This window comes from Anabrus simplex, chromosome 1 (genome assembly GCF_040414725.1).
Source record: "Anabrus simplex isolate iqAnaSimp1 chromosome 1, ASM4041472v1, whole genome shotgun sequence".
Lineage (NCBI taxonomy): Eukaryota > Metazoa > Arthropoda > Insecta > Orthoptera > Tettigoniidae > Anabrus > Anabrus simplex.
In genome coordinates this window covers 746696054-746716205 of record NC_090265.1, presented here as the reverse complement: position 1 = coordinate 746716205, position 20152 = coordinate 746696054, and the positions used below count along the sequence as shown (strand labels likewise).

Genomic DNA, 20152 nt, shown 5'->3' with positions numbered 1-20152 from the left:
GATTTAACTATATTCCAACATCCCAGGCGGATCCGGGGACGCTCGGAGATGTCTGAGGAAATCATGGAATTACACTCCAGGCCTGCTGGGGGACGCTTTAGTACGCCTGTGAGATCTATAGAAGCAGTAGAAATAGATACAAGAATTAACCAGATTACAGAACAACCTTCCCCTTCACCACAGGATCGCCGATCCTTACGCACAGGCAACATCAGAGTGTGAATAGTGTAGGACAGAAATGGACGCAACGTATGGTTGCATCCATTTCTTCCCTAAGGGGAGAGATGTCGTGTACCGACCTCCCAAGGGCTCGAACCGGCGGATTGCCAGGTGGACGGCAGCCGGGTTTCGCAGTCGAGACTCGATCTCAAGGTGTCAAGGAAAACAAACTAGTATTAGAATAATAATCATCCATATGAGACATATTGTAGTAGCAGAGTAATTGCATAATAATTATAGTCAGAATTAATATTTAGAAGGAAGAAGGAACTTTTCAAGAAGTTACATGTAGTGGAGAGCAGCTTGTGAAATGGGCTTTCGAAAACTTGTTGACCACAACGGATATTTACTTGTTTGTTTAATGTGGACAAACAGAGTTGGTATGCGGGCCAGGCGGCTCGCCGATACCGGCAAAGAGACCAAGGCCATTACAGTTGCACTTAAGAAAAACAAGGAGAGATTAGTGCAAAGTGAGACAGAGAGAGTAGTACCTAGAGAGCAGCACATACTGTAATAATTATTTGGTTGAGGGCGCCACCTACTAGATGAGTAGCTTAGCAACGCCCATAAGGCCCAACCCCTAAGGTAATGGGAAGGGATCAACCTTTCATTCTAAGAGAGGAGATATAACCCTAAACCATGATGGCGCGGGGCTCTCCCAACCAGGGCAAAATACAGATAAACGCGTAGTCGTAGAGTAGGCGCGTGGAGCAAGCTCTCTCTTTTTTTTTTCAGAACGACATATCCAACTTGTAAATACTTGTATATAGTAGACTTAGTCGCCTTAGGAAATAAAAGACAGTGGAGATTATCAATTCCTTCATTTCTTGAGTAGCGGGACCGAGTAACACCTACAATTACCTCCCTACTTTACGCTCGGCAGAACAGGTAATACTTCAACATCCAATTGCCTGGTGACCAACCTACAAGAACGTCTCTCAGGACAGGTAGGTCACGACACGCGTATGATAAAGTTTATATGGACATTTCGATGGGCGATTCAAAACAAGAGGCGTAGAATGCTGAGTGCACGTGTTGTGTTGATCCATGGCAATGCTCGGCGCTCAGCAACTGGTCTGCAGGTGTTTGATCATCTACCGTACATCAACTTTTCTCGCACCTCAAGGAATTCCTGTCCTCCTGTCAGCATTTTCACAGGGACACGCCGGAATACGGTACGACGAGTGTCTCAATTCTGGTGGTGATTTCGTGTAAAAATAGCTCCAACATTGCTCTATTAGGTACCAACATTTTTTATGTAACTATGTTGTCCTTTTTTTAAAAAAAAGACAAAGACAAAGTGACCTCGGTACAGGCCATGAAAGCCCTTGGAGGAGTGGAAGGTAAAGGCTTCCACCATTGTTAACCGCGGCACATGATGGGGTAGAGTGGTTAGCTCTACGCCCGGCCGCCTTTGCCTCCAGAAATTAACCTGGTACTCATTTTGGTGTAGGCTGAGTGAACCTCAGGGCCATATACACCTCCGGAAGTGGAAATTTTGTTTCTTAAATTTTCCGACTTCCTGACGGGGATTCCAACCCACGTCCTTCCGGGTGAACCGAGCACGCCTATACCGTTTTTCAAAAAACAGGGAACTTAATTTCTGGATGGCCCTCATATGTTATAGATAGATAGATAAAGAATGGGTGAACCCTGCCTTCGCAGGGCTCCACACGTAGGTCTGTGAAGACCCTTTGTGTCCCTTAAACGGGTTTGCCTAGTCCAGACCTAGTGCTCCTATAAAGGATACCAGTGTCCGGATGTTGGCATTCCTGATGTCTTCCAGGCTCACGAAATGTGAGCCAAGGTATCGATGTCTAGTGCTTGCAAGAGCCTCACACTGACATAACACATGCGCGGAGGTCTCCTCCTCCCTACCGCATCTTCTACACATCGGATCCTGACTGATTTTCATGATGTGTAGGTGTCTCTGTAAGGTATTGTGGCCTGTCAACAGTCCAATTACCATTCGCATTCTGGTCCTATTCAAATTTATCAGGACCTTTTTATAACTTTGGCTAGGCCCTTTGATAAGTTCACGTGCCTGCCTTGCTATAGTAAACCTCTTCCAAATGTCTAAGTGAGACTGGTTTGTCCACTGGGATATTACCAGTTTCACGCTTCGGAGTGATACTCCCAGGAAGGGCTCTGGTCCTATAAAAGGACCTTTTTGAGCCTTGTTTCGCTAGTTTGTCAGCTTCTTCATTTCCACTGATACCTGTGTGCCCAGGGACCCATAATAGGGTAACTGAGCTAAATTCACACAGCTGATCTAACATCCTTTGGCATTCCCATACCATTTTTGATGTTGTCTTAACTGCACATAGTGCTTTTAACGCTGCCTGGCTATCGCTGCAAATAGTGATACATCTTCTGTGTCCAGGCATTTTCCGTATATATACAGCACAGGCCAGTATTGCATATACTTCGGCCTGGAAAACAGTAGCGTATTTACCCATAGGTAGGGAGAGCCTTGTCTTAGGCCCCCAGACCCCGGCGCCTGTGCCCGTCTCTGTCCGCGAGCCATCTGTGTACCATGTACAGCCCCCAGACCTAAGACGGGCCCCAGCACCCCTCATATGTTATAATACTTCATCTTTATATCTTCTAGGGAACATTTTATATGTGCATGGGGCTCACTTTTTCTCTAGACCTTCCATATTTCTGCTCAGAATTATTGGAAAATAAATAATACTTGTTGAATGGTATGGACAGAGTCTTGGATGAGGAGTACTAGATGAAAATAAAACAAAAGTAATGGAGTGCAGTCGAACGAAGTCAGGTGATGCAGGAAACGAAGTCCTAAAGGAAGTAGATGAATATTGTTACTTGGGTAGTAAAATTACTAACGATGGAAGAAGTAAGGAGAACATAAAATGCAAACTAGCACAAGCAAAGAAGGCCTTTGTTAACAAAATAAATTTGCTCACTTCGAACATTGATATAGGAATTAGAAAAATGTTTTTCAAGAATTTCGTCTGGAGCGTCGCATTGTATGGAAGTGAAACATGGACGATAACTAGCTCAGAAAGAAAGAGAGTAGAAGCTTTTGAAATATGATACAGAAGAATGCTGAAGGTGAGATGGATAGATCGAATAACGAATGAAGAGACACTGAAACGAACTGTTGAGAGAAGACCGTTGTGGCTAAATTTGACGAGAAGAAGAGATAAAATGATAGGACACATCTTAGGACACCCAGGACTTGTTCAGTTGGTTTTGGGGGGAAGTGTAGGGGGTAAGAACGGTAGGGGTAGACCAAAGCATGAATCTGACAAGCAGATTAGAGCAGATGTAGGATGCAGCAATTATGTAGAGATGAACAGGTTAGCACAAGATAGTGTGGCATGGAAGCTGCATCAAACCTGTCCATGGACTGATGACTCAAACAACAACAAAAATAATACTAAGTCCACATGTCACGAATTATTTTTTAAAATTATGTGCACATGAGGACATTTCTTTTAAGTACCAACTTTGTCTTTTGACATAGCGCTGTAAGCAATAATTTGTTCGGACAAATTTTGAAATATAAGTATAAATATATTCACTGATACGTACTTTTATAAATAGGAAAGATAATGATTTGTGTTCGTGTGGAAGAAACTTCTGTAAGAAAAGGTTAATATTTCATCAATCGTGCAGCAACAATACTTCCTAACGTCTAGTTACACTGCTGCACAAAATCAGCTTAATATCAATTCATCCTCAAATTCCAAACTACAGTGTAACTCTTGCGAAGATTATGATAATGATAACGATTATTATGGCATTATACTTCCATAAAACTTGCGGGTGTGTTGTGCTGTTAGAATAAGTAACCTGCGATCAAACTATGAGTCAGAACGATACGGTGGTGAGACATGTCATGTCCTAATACGACTTTAGACTAACTAACTTCCCTCTATTTCTCTATTTATTTACTTTAGATGAGGATAACTAAAATATCTACCTATTTCTGTGGCTTTCAATCTGTACTACATCATGCTGGATGTTCCCACTGGGAGTATTTATTTTCGTGCTTCAGAGTCAGTCAGTTTTGTTAGTAGACTAAGGCAACAGTTTTACAAACTCAGTTATTCAAGGAAAAATTAAAAATTATGATTTTTTGTGACCACTATGAACTAATTTTCATTTATATGCATGCATGGGTGACGGCTATTGGGGATGAAGTCTAGTAGGACTATGAAAAACTAGAGACTAAAATCTGAATACTGCGTCAAAAAAATTGTTATTCGAATTCTTTGCTATAGGCTAAAGTATAGAAAATTCCCTTAAGAATGCTTATTTCAGGTTTTTAAGTTTATCTAAAAGTCCAGCTCCCAGAATAAATGGTCAGCATACTGGCGGAGGGTCTCGGGTTCGTTTCAAGGACGGGCCGTTTGGTCAATTCTTCTGGGTGTTTGTGTTCATCCTCATACACATCTTCAGCTACATACAAGTAAATACATCCCTCCCACATACATTAGTGCTGATCGCAGATTACTGGAAAAAGGAAGCAACTCTTAAGTATATCTGAAACATGATCCACATGGACTGATAGCAAATGTGTCTAAAACAGAAGACAAAGTTTCTAGGTATTAAGATAAGTAATGACTCTGTTGATGATAAACTAAGGAATCAAATCAAATGCATTATGTTTTTCCGCTTTCTGTATTTTACGATGCTAATAAAAACCCAAGCAAAACGTTTTAGACAAGAATAACTTTGTTGATAAAGATGTTGATTTCCATAGGGAACAGGAAATATTTGTTCCGAAAGAGTAAATTTATAAAAGCAATATAGTTGGTCCGTTATTAGACATTATAAATTTTCCAGCTAACTCATTCCTGGTTTACAAAGACTTAATAACAATAAAAATCTTCCACCTTTTTGATACTTATATTTGCATTTTAGCAAATCAATTAATCATACACAGTATATGTTTCGTTCCTTTTTAGAACATCTTCAGCTGTTTCACATTACTTAGGTGATTCAGTAAGTATTTATCTTTTTAAGTACATCCTAAATAGGCACCTTAATTTTTTTAAATACTACGTAAATTTAAAATAAATTAAAAACAATGTGGATGGTTGAATGGGGTAGTGAAATGAGAGGGAAATGGATCTGAAGCAGCTGAAGCAGCCGTAGCTCCTGCAAAGTCACACTAGGAGTTGATTTTGGCAACAACAAGATAATGGGGAGGCTCCTTTATTAATAGCAAAACAGCAATCAGCTTTAAGGTTCCTGAACTGACCGAATTCAAGAGACATTTTGTAAATTTAAAACAAATAGCAGCTACCTTGGAAGGAGTAAATGAAGTGAATACCTAGCAAGTGACAAAGGAAAGTTATATTTTTTCACAAACTTTTTATTAGAAGACAGGCGGAATATTTTAGTGATAAAAGTGCTGGAAACATTTTTTACAACATCTGTTCAAATGAATAGAAATAGCTTTTTAAAAAATAGGCTAACTATAAGTATATCCATTTCCCTCTCATTTCACTATCCCATTCAACCATCCACATTGTTTTTAATTTATTTTAATTTATTTCAAATTTACGTAGTATTTAAGAAAAACAAGGCACCTGTTTAGGATGTTCTTAAAAAGATAAATACTTAGTGAATCATCTAAGCAATGTAAAACAGCTGGAGATGTTCTAAAAAGGAACGAAACATGTACTGTGTATGATTAACTGATTTGGTAAAATGCAGATATACTGTAAGTATCAAAAAGGTGGAAGATTTTTATTGTTATTAAGTCTTTGTAAATAGGATTTGATACGGGAAATGAAGCTGATTTCTTGCAATCATTCCTGGTTGCTAGTGTTTCACCCCAGTGTGCCAAGTTGTGCTCATCAGTTGGTAAATAGCACACCTACCAAGACGCAACTATATTGGTATTATAAATTTACCGATTCGGAACAAATATTTCAGGTTACCTACAGGAATCAACATCTTTATCATCTGATGGCCAGGCAGGCATCAATGTATGAAAATGAGACAAAGTCTCTCATAGTGCATTGGAACTGCCAGTGGCTCCAAGTAGCCTATGCAGTGGCCTCAACAAACATCAACCTCCTTCTACACTTTCCCCGACACCACCGCCACGCCATTACCACAACATCTGCCTACCCACTTCCTTCAGTTCCTATCACTACTACAGTAATGACCCATCTTTCCCCTATTATGACTTCAACTCTCCCCATCCAGCCGACACAACAACCACCTCAGAATCAATCCGAAACCCTCCAGCAGTCGGAAGACACCACCTTATCAGCCCTGGACACATCTGCAGACACGGCACGACCACCATCGCCATCGCCATCGCCACCACCGACAGCACAAGCCAATATGTTCAGCTGCGTCGTCCGTGGAGTCAATCCCGCAATTCCTGAAGAAGAAGCTGTCCAAGGACTCCGCTTGGAGGGCTACCCCGTCCGCAGAGCATTCCGCATATACAATGTTAATGCTAAGTTTCCACCCACATATAGGGAAAGATAAAGCAGACGGGGAAAAGAGGACGAGGAAATAGGAAAGTGATGCCTTTCCATTTGTGTCTTTCCATAAGGTATTTTGTGCATACACGTTTACTGATATCCCTCTGACATCCTGTGGCAGATTGTTCCATTCACGGACTTTTGATTTGGTATGTAAGAATATGCATATTCCGTGCGTTCATGCTTTTTTCGTCGTGTAAAGGGAAATTATAAACACGTTCTTTATGGAGAATTGGTAATTAAAGTTTGAGGCAGTGTAGATGCAGCCAGCCGAGTTTGGTACAGGACGAGGTTGCTGATGAACCTCACAACATGTATTTTGCAAGCGTTCTAACTTATGCAGTGATTCATCAGTGCAGTCATTATGAACTATATTACAGCGATTCACATAACTACTGTTTCATCGTTTTGATGTATAAACATGAACTTGCTGAGGATATGCAGTGACGCAAGTTGATACAGTAGGTGCGGACCAGGACAGGTGTTTATCTAAAGAGATTCCAAGATGTTTTGACAGTTTTACTGTAAGGTATGACTTTGTTGTGTAACCGTATCACTGGGAAAGTTGCACGATCTGTTTGTTAGGTACTAAAATACAATTGTGTGACATTTTCAGACAATCTGTAGGAAGAGGACTTCTTAATTCTCTCAAAACAAATCTGAGGGATCAGTTTAAATTTGGTAACAAAAATGTTCACTTTACGTACTGTGTAAATGTGAGGTTGCATTCAAGAAATGGGGAGTTCAAATATCATCATCAGCAAATCGACTCAGATAATAACGGAAGGAGAGTGTTTAAATTAAATGACGGTTTACCTCAAGGATCTGTCCTGGCTACTCTCCTTTTCAATCTATACATACACGACTTATCGGAATTAACTCAAATTTATGCTGATGAGATTTGTTTGTTGATTCAATGCTCCGACGTTCCTGCCGCTGAATCTATTTTACCCACAGATCACGAAGCCATCGATTTATACTTTAAGAAACGGTGGCTCCATCTAAATTCCCAGAAAACAGTGGTATCTGCATTCCACCTACACAACAGTCAAATTACAAACCAAAATACTTGGGAATTCCGATAGATAGAACTCCGACCTTCATCTTTCTAATGTGCCTGCTAAAATCAAAACTAGAAATGATATTCTACAAAAACTGGCTGGTACGTCATGGGGAGCTAATACTCACATCCTACGATCCATAGTTTTAGCCCTATTATATTATGTTGCGGAATACTGCAGTCCCAACCAGATCAATAGTGCTCACACTAAAAAAGTTATACAACTCAACCAAACAATGCGAATAATCACGGGATGTATACGGAGTAAGAACACACTGTGGCTACCTGTTCTCAGCAATATTCCACATCCAGCCGTAAGATGATTAGAAGAATTTCTGAAGGTATGGAAAATCATTCAACAGAATCTAGAGCTACTCATTCACCAAGATATTGCACAGGCAGAACATAAACTTTTGAAATCAAGGAAACTACCGTGGCGCACAGCAGTTAACCTTGAAAGTTTCTCCTTCAAAGTTACCAGTTCATGGTAAATCCAGTGGAAGCAGTCTCCAGTAGTCAATATACATCTAGTTGAAGATCCTTCTAAGCAAATGCAAGGATTAGACTTTCCCAGACGTCAGTGGAGGATCATCAACCGGATCCGAACCGGACAAGGCAGATGTGGACATCTGATACACAATTGGGGATGGGCTACCTCTGCAAATTGTGACTGTGGTGCATCTTACCGTTCGTCTTGCATATTAATGACATATCTTCCACACTTCAGTATTGCAACTACCACTTATATGCTGATGATTTGCAGATATACAAACACACAACTACAAACAATTTACATGAAACTGTTCAGCATATTAATTCGGATATTGAAAGGCTTACCCCCTATCCTAAAAACAACTACTTACTCTTAAATCCTCGTAAAACACAAAGTATTATCATGGGCAACTCTAAATTATTACATGTAATAAGAAATATCAATCCTCCTCCAATCATAATCAATGCTGTACCTTAGAAATGTAACTAATCTTGGAATCTCCATCAATGAGAATCTGACCTAGAATGAACACGTAACAAATGTATGTAGAAAGGTTCATGCAGCTCTATATCCCCTGAAATGTCACAAAATATCATTTCCACAAAAACTTAAATTAAAATTAATCCAAGCACTACTATTCCCAATTTTAGACTACTGTGATACGGTACTAGTCAATCTAAATGCTGAACAAGCTTTGATTCTTCAGCGAGCACAAACCTCATGCATACGATATGCATCGAAAGAATATATGAGGAGATAGAAGATTTAATACAATATGTAAAAGGTGACGAGAATCTAACTGTGCTGGGAGACTGGAATGCAGTGGTAGGCCAAGGAAGAGAAAGTAGTACAGTAGGAGAATTTGGATTGGGACAAAGGAACGAAAGAGGAAGTCGGCTGGTTGAATTCCGCACTAATCATAATTTAGTCCTTGCCAATACTTGGATCAAACACCACAAACGACGATGTATACGTGAACGAGACCTGGAGACACTGGAAGGTATCAAATAGACTTCATTATGATTAGGCAGAGATTCAGAAACCAGGTGTTGGATTGCAAAACTTTCCCAGGAGCAGACGTGGACTCTGACCACAACTTGTTGGTCATGAAATGCCACCTGAAGTTGAAGAAATTGAAGAAAGGAAAGAATGCAAAAAGATGGGATCTAGACAAGTTGAAAGAAAATAATGTGAGGGATTGTTTCAAGGAACATGTTGCATAAGGACTAAATGAAAAGGCTGAAGGAAACACTACAGAGGAAGAGTGGAGAGTCATGAAAAATGAAGTCAGCAGGGCTGCTGAAGAAATGTTAGGAAGGAGGAAAAGATCAACTAAGAATCAATGGATAACTCAGGAGATACTAGACCTGATTGATGAACGACGAAAATACAAGAATGCTAGAAATGAAGAGGGCAGAAAAGAATACAGGCGATTAAAGAATCAAGTGGATAGAAAGTGCAAGGCAGCTAAGGAAGAATGGCTGAAGGAGAAGTGCAAGGATGTTGAAGGCTGTATGGTCCTGGGAAAGGTCGATGCTGCATACAGGTAAATCAAGGAAACCTTTGGAGAAAGGAAATCTAGGTGTATGAATATTAAGAGCTCAGATGGAAAGGCACTTCTAGGGAAAGAAGACAAAGCAGAAAGATGGCAGGAGCATATCCAACAGTTGTATCAAGGTAAAGATGTAGATAATTTGGTTCTGGAACATGAAGAGGCTGTTGATGCTGATGAAATGGGAGACCCAATTTTGAGGTCAGAGTTTGACAGAGCTGTGAGTGACCTAAATAGGAACAAGGCATCTGGAATTGATGACATTCCCTCTGAATTACTGACTTCCTTAGGAGAAACCAGCATGGCAAGGTTATTTCATTTAGTGTGCAAGATGTATGAGACAGGAGAAGTCCCATCCGATTTTCGGCAGAATGTTGTTATACCTATTCCCAAGAAAGCCGGTGCTGACAGGTGTGAAAACTACCGCACCATTAGTTTCGGTATGTCATGCCTGCAAAATTTTAACACGTATTATTTACAGAAGAATGGAAAAACAAGTTGAAGCTGAGTTGGGAGAAGATCAATTTGGCTTCAGAAGAAATGTAGGAACACGTGAAGCAATCCTGACTTTACGTCTGATCTTAGAGGATCGAATCAAGAAGGCCAAGCCCACGTACATGCATTCGTAGATCTAGAAAAGGCATTCGATAATGTTGATTGCACCAAGCTATTTATGATTTTGAACATGATAGGGATCAGATACCGAGAACGAAGAATTATCTACAATCTGTATAAAAATCAGTCTGCAATGATACGAATCGAGGGCTTTGAAAAAGAAGCAGCAATCCAGAAAGGAGTGAGGCAAGGCTGCAGTTTGTCCGCCCTCCTTTTCAATGTTTACATAGAACAGGCAGTAAAGGAAATCAAAGAGGAATTTGGAAAGGGGACCACAGTCCAAGGAGAGAAAATCAAAACCTTGAGATTTGCCGATGATATTGTTCTTTTATCTGAGACTGCAGAAGATCTCGAGAAGTTGCTGAATGGTATGGATGAAGTCTTGGGTAAGGAGTACCAGATGAAAATAAACAAGTCCAAAACAAAAGTAATGGAGTACAGTCGAATGAAGACAGGTGATGTTGGAAACATTAGATTAGGAAATGAAGTCTTAAAGGAAGTAGATGAATATTGCTACTTGGGTAGTAAAATAACTAACGATGGCAGAAAAAAAGGAGGACATAAAATGCAGACTAGCACAAGCAAGGAAGAGCTTTCTTAAGAAAAGAAATTTGCTCACTTCAAACATTGATATCGGAATTAGAAAGATGTTTTTGAAGACTTTCGTGTGGAGTGTGGCATTGTATGGAAGTGAAACATGGACGATAACTAGCTCAGAAAGAAAGAGAATAGAAGCTTTTGAAATGTGGTGTTACAGAAGAATGTTGAAGGTGAGATGGATAGATCGAATCACGAATGAATAGATACTGAATCGAATTGGTGAGAGGAGATTGATTTGGCTAAATTTGACGAGAAGAAGAGATAGAATGATATGACACATCTTAAGACACCCAGGACTTGTTTAGTTGGTTTTTGAAGGAAGTGTAGGTGGTAAGAACGGTAGAGGTAGACCAAGGTATGACTATGACAAGCAGATTAGAGCAGATGTAGGATGCAATAGTTACGTAGAAATGAAAAGGACAGCACAGGGTAGGGTGGCATGGATGGCTGCATCAAACCAGTCTATGGACTGATGACTCATACACAACACGATATGCCTTCCAACTGCGACATGACGCTCATGGTACACCATATTTCAAAACATTGGGATGGCTACGCATAAATGAACGAAGGAATTTTCACTTAATGACACTTGTTTACCAAGTGCTCTCGACGAACACTCCTACTTACCTATCTTCTAATTTTCGTTTCCTTTCCTCATTCCATGAAATTAGTATCCGTTCTGGTTCCCTACTTGAAATTCCACTAATTCGAACGAATTCCTACAATCATTCCTTTTTAGTTACTGCATTGAGACTCTTGAATACACTCCCAATGGACATTCGGCACCTTACTTCGTCTCATAAATTCAAATCTGCCTGACGAAAGTTTTTCCTAGGAACATAAAACTGAGTTGTGTGAGTCACTGTGTGTATGTTGTGTGAATGGCTTTTCTTCATTTATTATTATTATTATTATTATTATTATTATTATTATTATTATTATTATTATTATTATTATTATTATTATTATTGTTTCGTATAGGCCAGCTAAGGACCACGACATCAACTATTACATTTTGGAATGGGATTTGATGTTTGCCCAGTAGTTGCGCATCCTCAGGCTGTGTTGCTCCTTCCTCTCCTTTGTCCAAAGGGCGCCAGTCTTCTTCGTTGGTAGTCTATCCTGGAACTCCTTATGTTTAAGTATCTTCCTGAGTGTTGTCCGATCCTTTAAGTTTCTTTCTGTTATTACCAGTTCCTGTAGATCTTTATTCACTTCCATCAACCATGGTGACTTGGTCTTCCTATTTTGCCAGTAGCTGAGAATCCGGTTGGTCAACCTGGTTGGATGCATCCTATAGATGTGCCCATAGAATGCTACATTCGTTATTATTTCACAGTACTTGTAGAGCTCTTGGTTAGGCCGTCTTCTATAACTGTCCCCTTCCTTGACTGGCCCCAGTATCTTCCTCATTATCTTTCTTTCCCGGATTTCAAGTTTTTCTATAAATCCCTTCCTGTTGAGTGTTAAACATTCTGAAGCATATAAGGTTTCAGGGCGGATGACTGTCTGGTAGTGCTTCATCTTAGTATTACGAGAGAGACACTTTTTATTATAGGTATTCTTCGTCAGTTGGTAGGCCATTTCAAGCCTGTTAACTCGAGTTGACAAAGCTGTTCCTTCAGTGAGATTAGATTCCAACCATTCTCCCAAGTACTTAAACCTGTTGGTTTTCCTGATCTCTTCCTGTTCCAGATGCAACGTACAAGGAGATTCACCGATCTTCGTGATGAATTGTGTTTTTTCAAGAGACACATGTAGCCCAACCTTTGCTGCTTGTTGTCTGAGAACATTTAGTTGTTTCACTTAAGTTTCTATTGAATTTCATATAATGGCCAGGTCATCGGCAAACGCCAGGCAATCAACATTGAGCTCATTGCGCTTATATCCCAGACAAATGCCACTTCGAGTCTCCTTTCTAGCTAATTCCTATCGCCACTCTCTTATTACCTTCTCCAGGGAACAGTTAAAGAGGAGAGGGGACAAACCATCTCCCTGCCTCACTCCTGATTTAATTTCAAAACTTTCTGATATGGTTCCTCTGAACTTTACTCGTGACCTGGTGTTGCTTAAAGTCGGTTTGATTAGGTTGTGGGTCTTCTCATCTAGTCCTAGTTCCTGCAAAATCTTCATAAGAGTAGGTCTGTCTACTGAGTCATACGCCTTTGTCAAGTCGACGAAAATGACAACGTATTTCTTACCGGCCATTTTTGCTTGATGTAATACTGATTGAAGATTGAGTATCTGTTCTGTAACAAGAGCGTCCTTTCCTAAATCCTGCCTGGTACTCTCCTAATTGTGGGTCTAGTTGAGGCTCGGCTCTATTTAATAAGGCTTTAGATAAAAGTTTGTATGTGACAGGTACCAATGAGATTCTTCAATAATTATTGATGTCAGTCAAGTCTCATTTCTTGTGCAAGAGATGAATCAATGCAGTGGTCCAGTCACTAGGTAATGTTTCGGTCTCCCAGATGTTTTGTAGAATTTCTGTCAACTTGCTTACAGTCTTGTCTCCAGCCTGCTTCCAAAGTTCGGCTACTATTGAATCTTCTCCGGATGCTTTGTTGTTTTTCGGAGTCTGGATGATTTGTATTACTTCTTCTTTGGATGGTGGTTGCGAGTTTGGTTGCTTGATGTTGTCTTGGTAAGTAAAAAAGGTATCAGGTGATTCACAATTAAGGAGATCCTCGAAGTACTTGGCGAGAAGGTGGCAACTGTCAGAGTCATTATAGGCTATCTTCCCATTTGGTCCACGGAAATGGAGATTGGGTGGACTGTAGTGACTAAGGTTCCGTTTAAAGCCTCTGTAAATGTTTCTCTTGAAGTCATCATCCAACTGTGTCAATTGAACTTTTGTGAATTACCGTTTCACTTGTCTGATGATATTGGCAGTTATCTTCCGTTGCTCTAAGAACTTCACTCTGTTGTCTTGTGTCTTCTGTGAGTTCCACTTTAACCAGGCCATCTGCCACTGCATTACCGCTTCTTCACATCTAGCTGTCCACCAGGCATGTTTCTTCTGTTTTAGTAATGGCGCAGTCTCTGTTGCTACTTTAACTAGATTTTCTCTCAATTCATCCCAGTCTCTGTATTCTATTCTTTCCATTTTCTCTGTAAACTGTTTGCAAGTTGCAAGGTTTTCTAAATCAAACTTAGTAAGTTTAACTGGCTTGGTTCTTTTAGTGTTCCTAGGTAGAAATTTCAGCTTTATTTTGGAGAGGTAGTGGTCGGAGTCCAAATTTGCTCCTCTTAACAGTCTTACATTCTGGATCTCTGTATGAGCTTTCCTTGCAATAGCAACATGATCTGTCTGAAATTCTCCTAAGAGGTTGTTGGGTGACGTCCAGGTCTTCTGTTTCTTTCGCAGTCTCTTAAAGGCCGTTGACTTCATTACCAGGTTGAAGGCTTTGCAGAGTCCCACTAGACGCCCCCCATTTCTATTTGTTCGTAAGTGAGCTTGGTATTCTCCCACAATGTTCCTAAATTTGCGCTCTTTCCCTAACTGTGCGTTGAAGTCCCCGAGTAGACGTTCTGGGACTTTGCTGATGATGTCCTCTAGTTCTTCCCAAAATTTGTCGGTACTTTCAGGGTTACGTTTATTGTCCTCATTGATAGGTGCGTGAACATTTACTGCAGTGTAGATCTTGTTTGTGCACCGGAAGGTTAGAAGGGACACTCGACTATTAGGCGAGTTGAAGTCAATTACCGAGTCCAGTATCTTATGGCTTACAATGAACCCAGTCCCCAGGTGTGGCACATTCTTCATTCTCCTGCGCCCAATCTTTCCCTTAAAAATACGGTACCCCTGCGAATCAAAGGCATGCTCATCTGTATACCTGGTTTCCTGTATTGCTGTGAGTAGTATCTTGTGGTGAGTCAAAGTGTCAGTTAAATGCTTCAGTTTGCCTAGCTTGAGTAGTGAGTTGATGTTCAATGTGGCGAAATAGTTCTGTTCCTTATATCGGATCTTATTGCTAGTAGTTCCAGGACGCTCTGACTCGTCCTCAAAGCATGTTGGTGTGGGCTCTCCAGACTCCGAAGGCCTACTAACACCGCCTAAGGCGGAGGTGGATTTGTTACCACCTGGGGTAGTTACTTCAGTGAGTTTGTCCTCCAATTGTTATTATTATTATTATTATTATTATTATTATTATTATTGTCACACTAATTTCTGTACTGATATGTACGTTTAGTCTTAGATTTATCAGTCCGTAGTATTAGTTCTTTTTAGAATTTCTATGTCTTTTATGTTTACATATTTAAATTTTACTGTTTATAGTGGTTAAGTGTAACAGAGGGCCGTGAGCCCTAACTTCGCCACAAATGTAAGTCAGGAAGAAATAAATTAATATATCTTTTCAGCCTGTCCACCACATTGTTGCTGACTGTCCTCTTCGTGCTTTTAGAGGAAGGATAACGGACATCCATCATACATCAGTTGAAGCAATAGAATGGCTCTGAGAACTAGACCTAGAATTGTAAGATTGTACGAGCTTGTGACTGTACACATTGGTCCACAAACTTTGTATATAAAATGTGTATGTAAATAACTTTGATTCATCATACGATAAATAAATAATAAATAAATCAGCAAATCTGAAGATGCCAAGCAAATCTATGGCCACTGCTGTCCTAGAGTCGCCGAAAACTAGTTTGCGTTAGTGCAACATTGAACCATTATTTCTGACTAAAACATTACCCCAGCAGTTTGTGCGAGCTTAACTTCTTCAATTTGAAAACCCTTTTAATGATACAGCAATTGCACTGTGAACTCGACTACAAAGAATCTTATTAAATAAAGCAAAACTGCAAATTACTTTACCTCTCTAGTACATTTGATGGTGATGTGGCAATGAGGTTGGACTGTACCATCTGCAAAGAAAAACATAATAATTAGATCACTTCATTTACAGTGTTGGCACCTCCAGGTCTCGAGGAGAAGGCACAAATCGGTGTTCTCCTACTTAACACAAGTAGCAAGCTTTTGTGGAAAAAATAAAGGTTAGCATGTTTTGAATCCAAACCAAATGACAGACATCAACCCTCTCAAAATCGCGACGAAAAAAAATGTGAATTCTTGTTAAAGTGGGCAAATATTGCCCATATGGCCGATAATTTACTTGATCATAACGTCATCCAATATTGTATTTGAAGTGTTAAGGGGAAAACCAACAAAGTTTAAAATGAGCTACTGGTACCACCGTCATGTCAATCACATTCCTTTGCTCACCGATAAGGCACTGCTTTACCGACACTCCTACCCGGGAATATTTAGCGCGCCTCGGGTGCTGTTAGTAGTGTCACTGGCGTCAAAATGGTAAAAACAGCTGACCTACCCGCGTTTAAAACGGCGTGGCTATGGACTGCAATTGTGAGCACGTGGTTCACTGATGCGGAAGCTACCGCGTGTTGTTCGGAGCGAAAATTCGCCAACAGCACGCTGCTACACTTGAACTGAGGAGTCGACGACCCAGTTGTGACTGCACTTGACGGAAAGGAAAGCAATGCATGAAGTCGACGGCCGAACGCGGGAGGCTGTGGCGGACGTGCCACTGCTACATGAGCACCAGGATACCACGCTTCTGTGCTCCTCTGCTATGTTAGATGAGAGATCTAATTACACTGTAATACAAGTTACCATGAAACTCGCAGACATTTAGAGGATTCCATTTTAAAACCAAACACCAATATATCCTTTGTGGATGAGGGTCTCGCTAACACCCCCTCAAACTACGCTCAGCAAGACATGACACACATTAATTAATTTTCAACATAGACTAGCCAGTGAGTTGATTATGCGGTACGAGTCTGTTTAGCTGGAAGTTTGATTATGCGGTAAGTCTGTTTAGCTGGAAGTTTTCGTTCGTGAGGGATGGACTCGAATCCCACCTTTGATCTCCCTCAAGACGTTTTTCAATTTTGTATTTGTGACTCAAGGGCACCTATCTGATATTTTATAGGGGGTGGGGTCTGGATCTGGGGGTATGTAGGCTAGTATTTTTAGTATTTTGGAAGATGAATGGCGAAAAACTAAAAAGGCACACCTTATAAGATTTTACACTGGTATTGATGTGAAAAGCAAACTGTTTGCCACTATTTCCTCTTGAGACAAAGAAGACACAAGCTATTTTAATGCTGAACGACTTCTACGTAATATCGACTTTAAAATCATATTCTTGAAAGAAAAACACCTAACTACACAAGATTTTGTCCTTTCCCTCAGAAATGGGGATGGGGTGGGGGAACCCCATGCTGTGACTTTGAATAGCACAAGTAAAAAAGTAGAGTACAAATACGATTTTAAATGGTCACCATTCTGTATAATTAATGAGTTTAGTAAAGTCTATATCAGTTCTGAAATATATAATATTTTTCATTTAGAAACGTTCACTGCTTTGGAAATAATATCCAACATGGTCAGTTTTTAAAGCAGCATCCGCGCCATGAAATGTTCAAAATGCCCTTCATGCATGAACCCGCCTGCCAGTGCTACGCTGGTAGGTACTGCATTTCCTGCTTGTAGATCCCACGTGTTACTTTTCACTCCTCTAAGAAGAACATTAGTTTACTCTCTTATACGACGCAGTTTTTTATTTCAATATTTCTCCTTAGTTTAGAAATAAATCAGAGACTGGTATTTCTGATTAGGGAATTACATACACAGTAAAAAGTCCAAGATCTACGGAAGAATTACCATAATTTTGGAGTGTGATGTCACGGAAAGGATACAGATCACTGCCTGGTGCCTTCCTCTACAAATTCAACAGACTTTCTATAACCACAATTCATTGCTACTACCACCTCTGGCTCAACTAGTTCTACGCTACTAAGTCCCCTGCGAACTATGTGACCTTGCCGCGGTGGGGAGGCTTGCGTGTCCCAATGAAGCAGATAGCCGAGCCGCAGGTACAACCATATCGGATGGGTACCTGTTGAGAGACCAGACTAAGGAATGGTTCATCGAAAGGAGCGTAGCAACCTTTCCGCAGTTGCAAGGGCGGCAGTCTAGATGATTGACTGGTACGACCTTGTAATAATACTCAACATGGCTTAGCTATGGTGATACTGCTACACGGCTGAAAGCAACGGGAAACTACAGCCGTAACTAACTCCCGAGGACATGCAGCCCTCTCCGTATGAATGACGTACTGATGATGGCTTCCTTCCGGGTAAAATATTCCGGAGATAAACTAGTCCCCCATTCGGATCTCCGGGTGGGGACTACACAAGAGGGGGCGCTCATCAGGAAGATGGATACTGACATTCTGCGAGTCGGAGGGATTTTTGGTCAGGCGACTACCGAATTATCAACACAAAATCAAACAGGGGAAATGCAGGAGTTGGTTTAATAACGCTCAGAAAATAGGGCAGCGGGTAAGCTACTACGACCAGCATGGTGAAAGAATTATTGTCGTCAAGATAGACACCAAACCAATGCCCACCACAATAGTGCAGGTCTATATGCCTACTACTTCAGCGGATGATGAGAAAATTGAAAGAATATATGAAGAGATAGAAGATTGAATAAAATATGTTAAAGGTGACGAGAATCTAATCGTGATGGGAGACTGGAATGCAGTGGTAGGCCAAGGAAGAGAAAGTAGTACAGTAGGAGAATTTGGATTGGGACAAAGGAACGAAAGAGGAAGTCGGCTGGTTGAATTCCGCACTAATCATAATTTAGTCCTTACCAATACTTGGATCAAACACCACAAACGACGATGTATACGTGAACGAGACCTGGAGACACAGGAAGGTATCAAATAGACTTCATTATGATTAGGCAGAGATTCAGAAACCAGGTGTTGGATTGCAAAACTTTCCCAGGAGCAGATGTGGACTCTGACCACAACTTGTTGGCCATGAAATGCCTTCTGAAGTTGAAGAAATTGAAGAAAGGAAAGAATGCAAGGAGATGGGATGTAGACAAGTTGAAAGAAAAGTGTGTGAGGGATTGTTTCAAGGAACATGTTGTACAATGGCTAAATGAAAAGGCTGAAGGAAACACAATAAGGAAGAGTGGAGAGTCATGAAAAATTAAGTCAGTAGGGCTGCTGAAGAAATGTTAGGAAGGAGGAAAAGATCAACTACTGTAAGAATCAATGGATAACTCAGGAGATACTAGACCTGATTGATGAACGACGAAAATACAAGAATGCTAGAAATGAAGAGGGCAGAAAAGAATGCAGGCGATTAAAGAATCAAGTGGATAGAAAGTGCAAGGCAGCTAAGGAAGAATGGCTGAAAGAGAAGTGCAAGGATGTCGAAGGTTGTATGGTCCAGGGAAAGGTAGGTGCTGCATACAGGAAAATCAAGGACACCTTTGCAGAAAGGAAATCTAGGTGTATGAATATTAAGAGCTCCGATGGAATGCCACTTTTAGGGAAAGAAGACAAAGCAGAAAGATGGCAGGAGCATATCCAACAGTTGTATCAAGGTAAAGGTGTAGATACTTTGGTTCTGGAACATGAAGAGGCTGTTGATGCTGATGAAATGGGAGACCCAATTTTGAGGTCAGAGTTTGACAGAGCTGTGAGTGACCTAAATGGGAACTAGGCACCTGGAATTGATGACATTCCCCCTGAATTACTGACTTCCTTAGGAGAAACCAGCATGGCAAGGTTATTCCATTTAGTGTGTAAGATGTATGAGACAGGAGATGTCCCATCCGATTTTCGGCAGAATATTGTTATACCTACTCCCAAGATACCCGGTGCTGACAAGTGTGAAAACTACCGCACCATTAGTTTTGGTATGTCATGCCTGCAAAATTTTAATACGTATTATTTACAGAAGAATGGAAAAACAAGTTGAAGCTGAGTTGGGAAAAGATCAGTTTCTTTTCAGAAGAAAAGTAGGAACACGTGAAGCAATCCTGATTTTACGTCTGATCTTAGAGGATCGAATCAAGAAGGACAAGCCCACGTACATGGCATTCGTAGATCTAGAAAAAGAATTCGGCAATGTTGATTGGACCAAGCTATTTAAGATTCTGAAGATGATTGGGATCAGATACCGAGAACGAAGAATTATCTACAATCTGTATAAGAATCAGTCTGCAGTGATAAGAATCGAGGGCTTTGAAAAAGAAGCAGCAATCCAGAAAGGAGTGAGGCAAGGCTGCAGTTTGT

General features: G+C 40.6%; 1 protein-coding gene across 5 annotated transcripts in view; it reads right to left on the bottom strand.

Moving 5' to 3' along the window:
• Positions 1-20152, bottom strand: part of LOC136857483 (F-box only protein 25) — a 653389-nt gene that overhangs the window by 236399 nt on the left and 396838 nt on the right. For all 5 annotated transcript variants that reach the window (XM_067136159.2, XM_068225201.1, XM_068225203.1 and 2 more), the window contains one exon: positions 15844-15893. In XM_067136159.2, coding sequence (XP_066992260.1) covers positions 15844-15893 — 50 coding nt within the window. The remainder of the gene's footprint in view (positions 1-15843; positions 15894-20152) is intronic.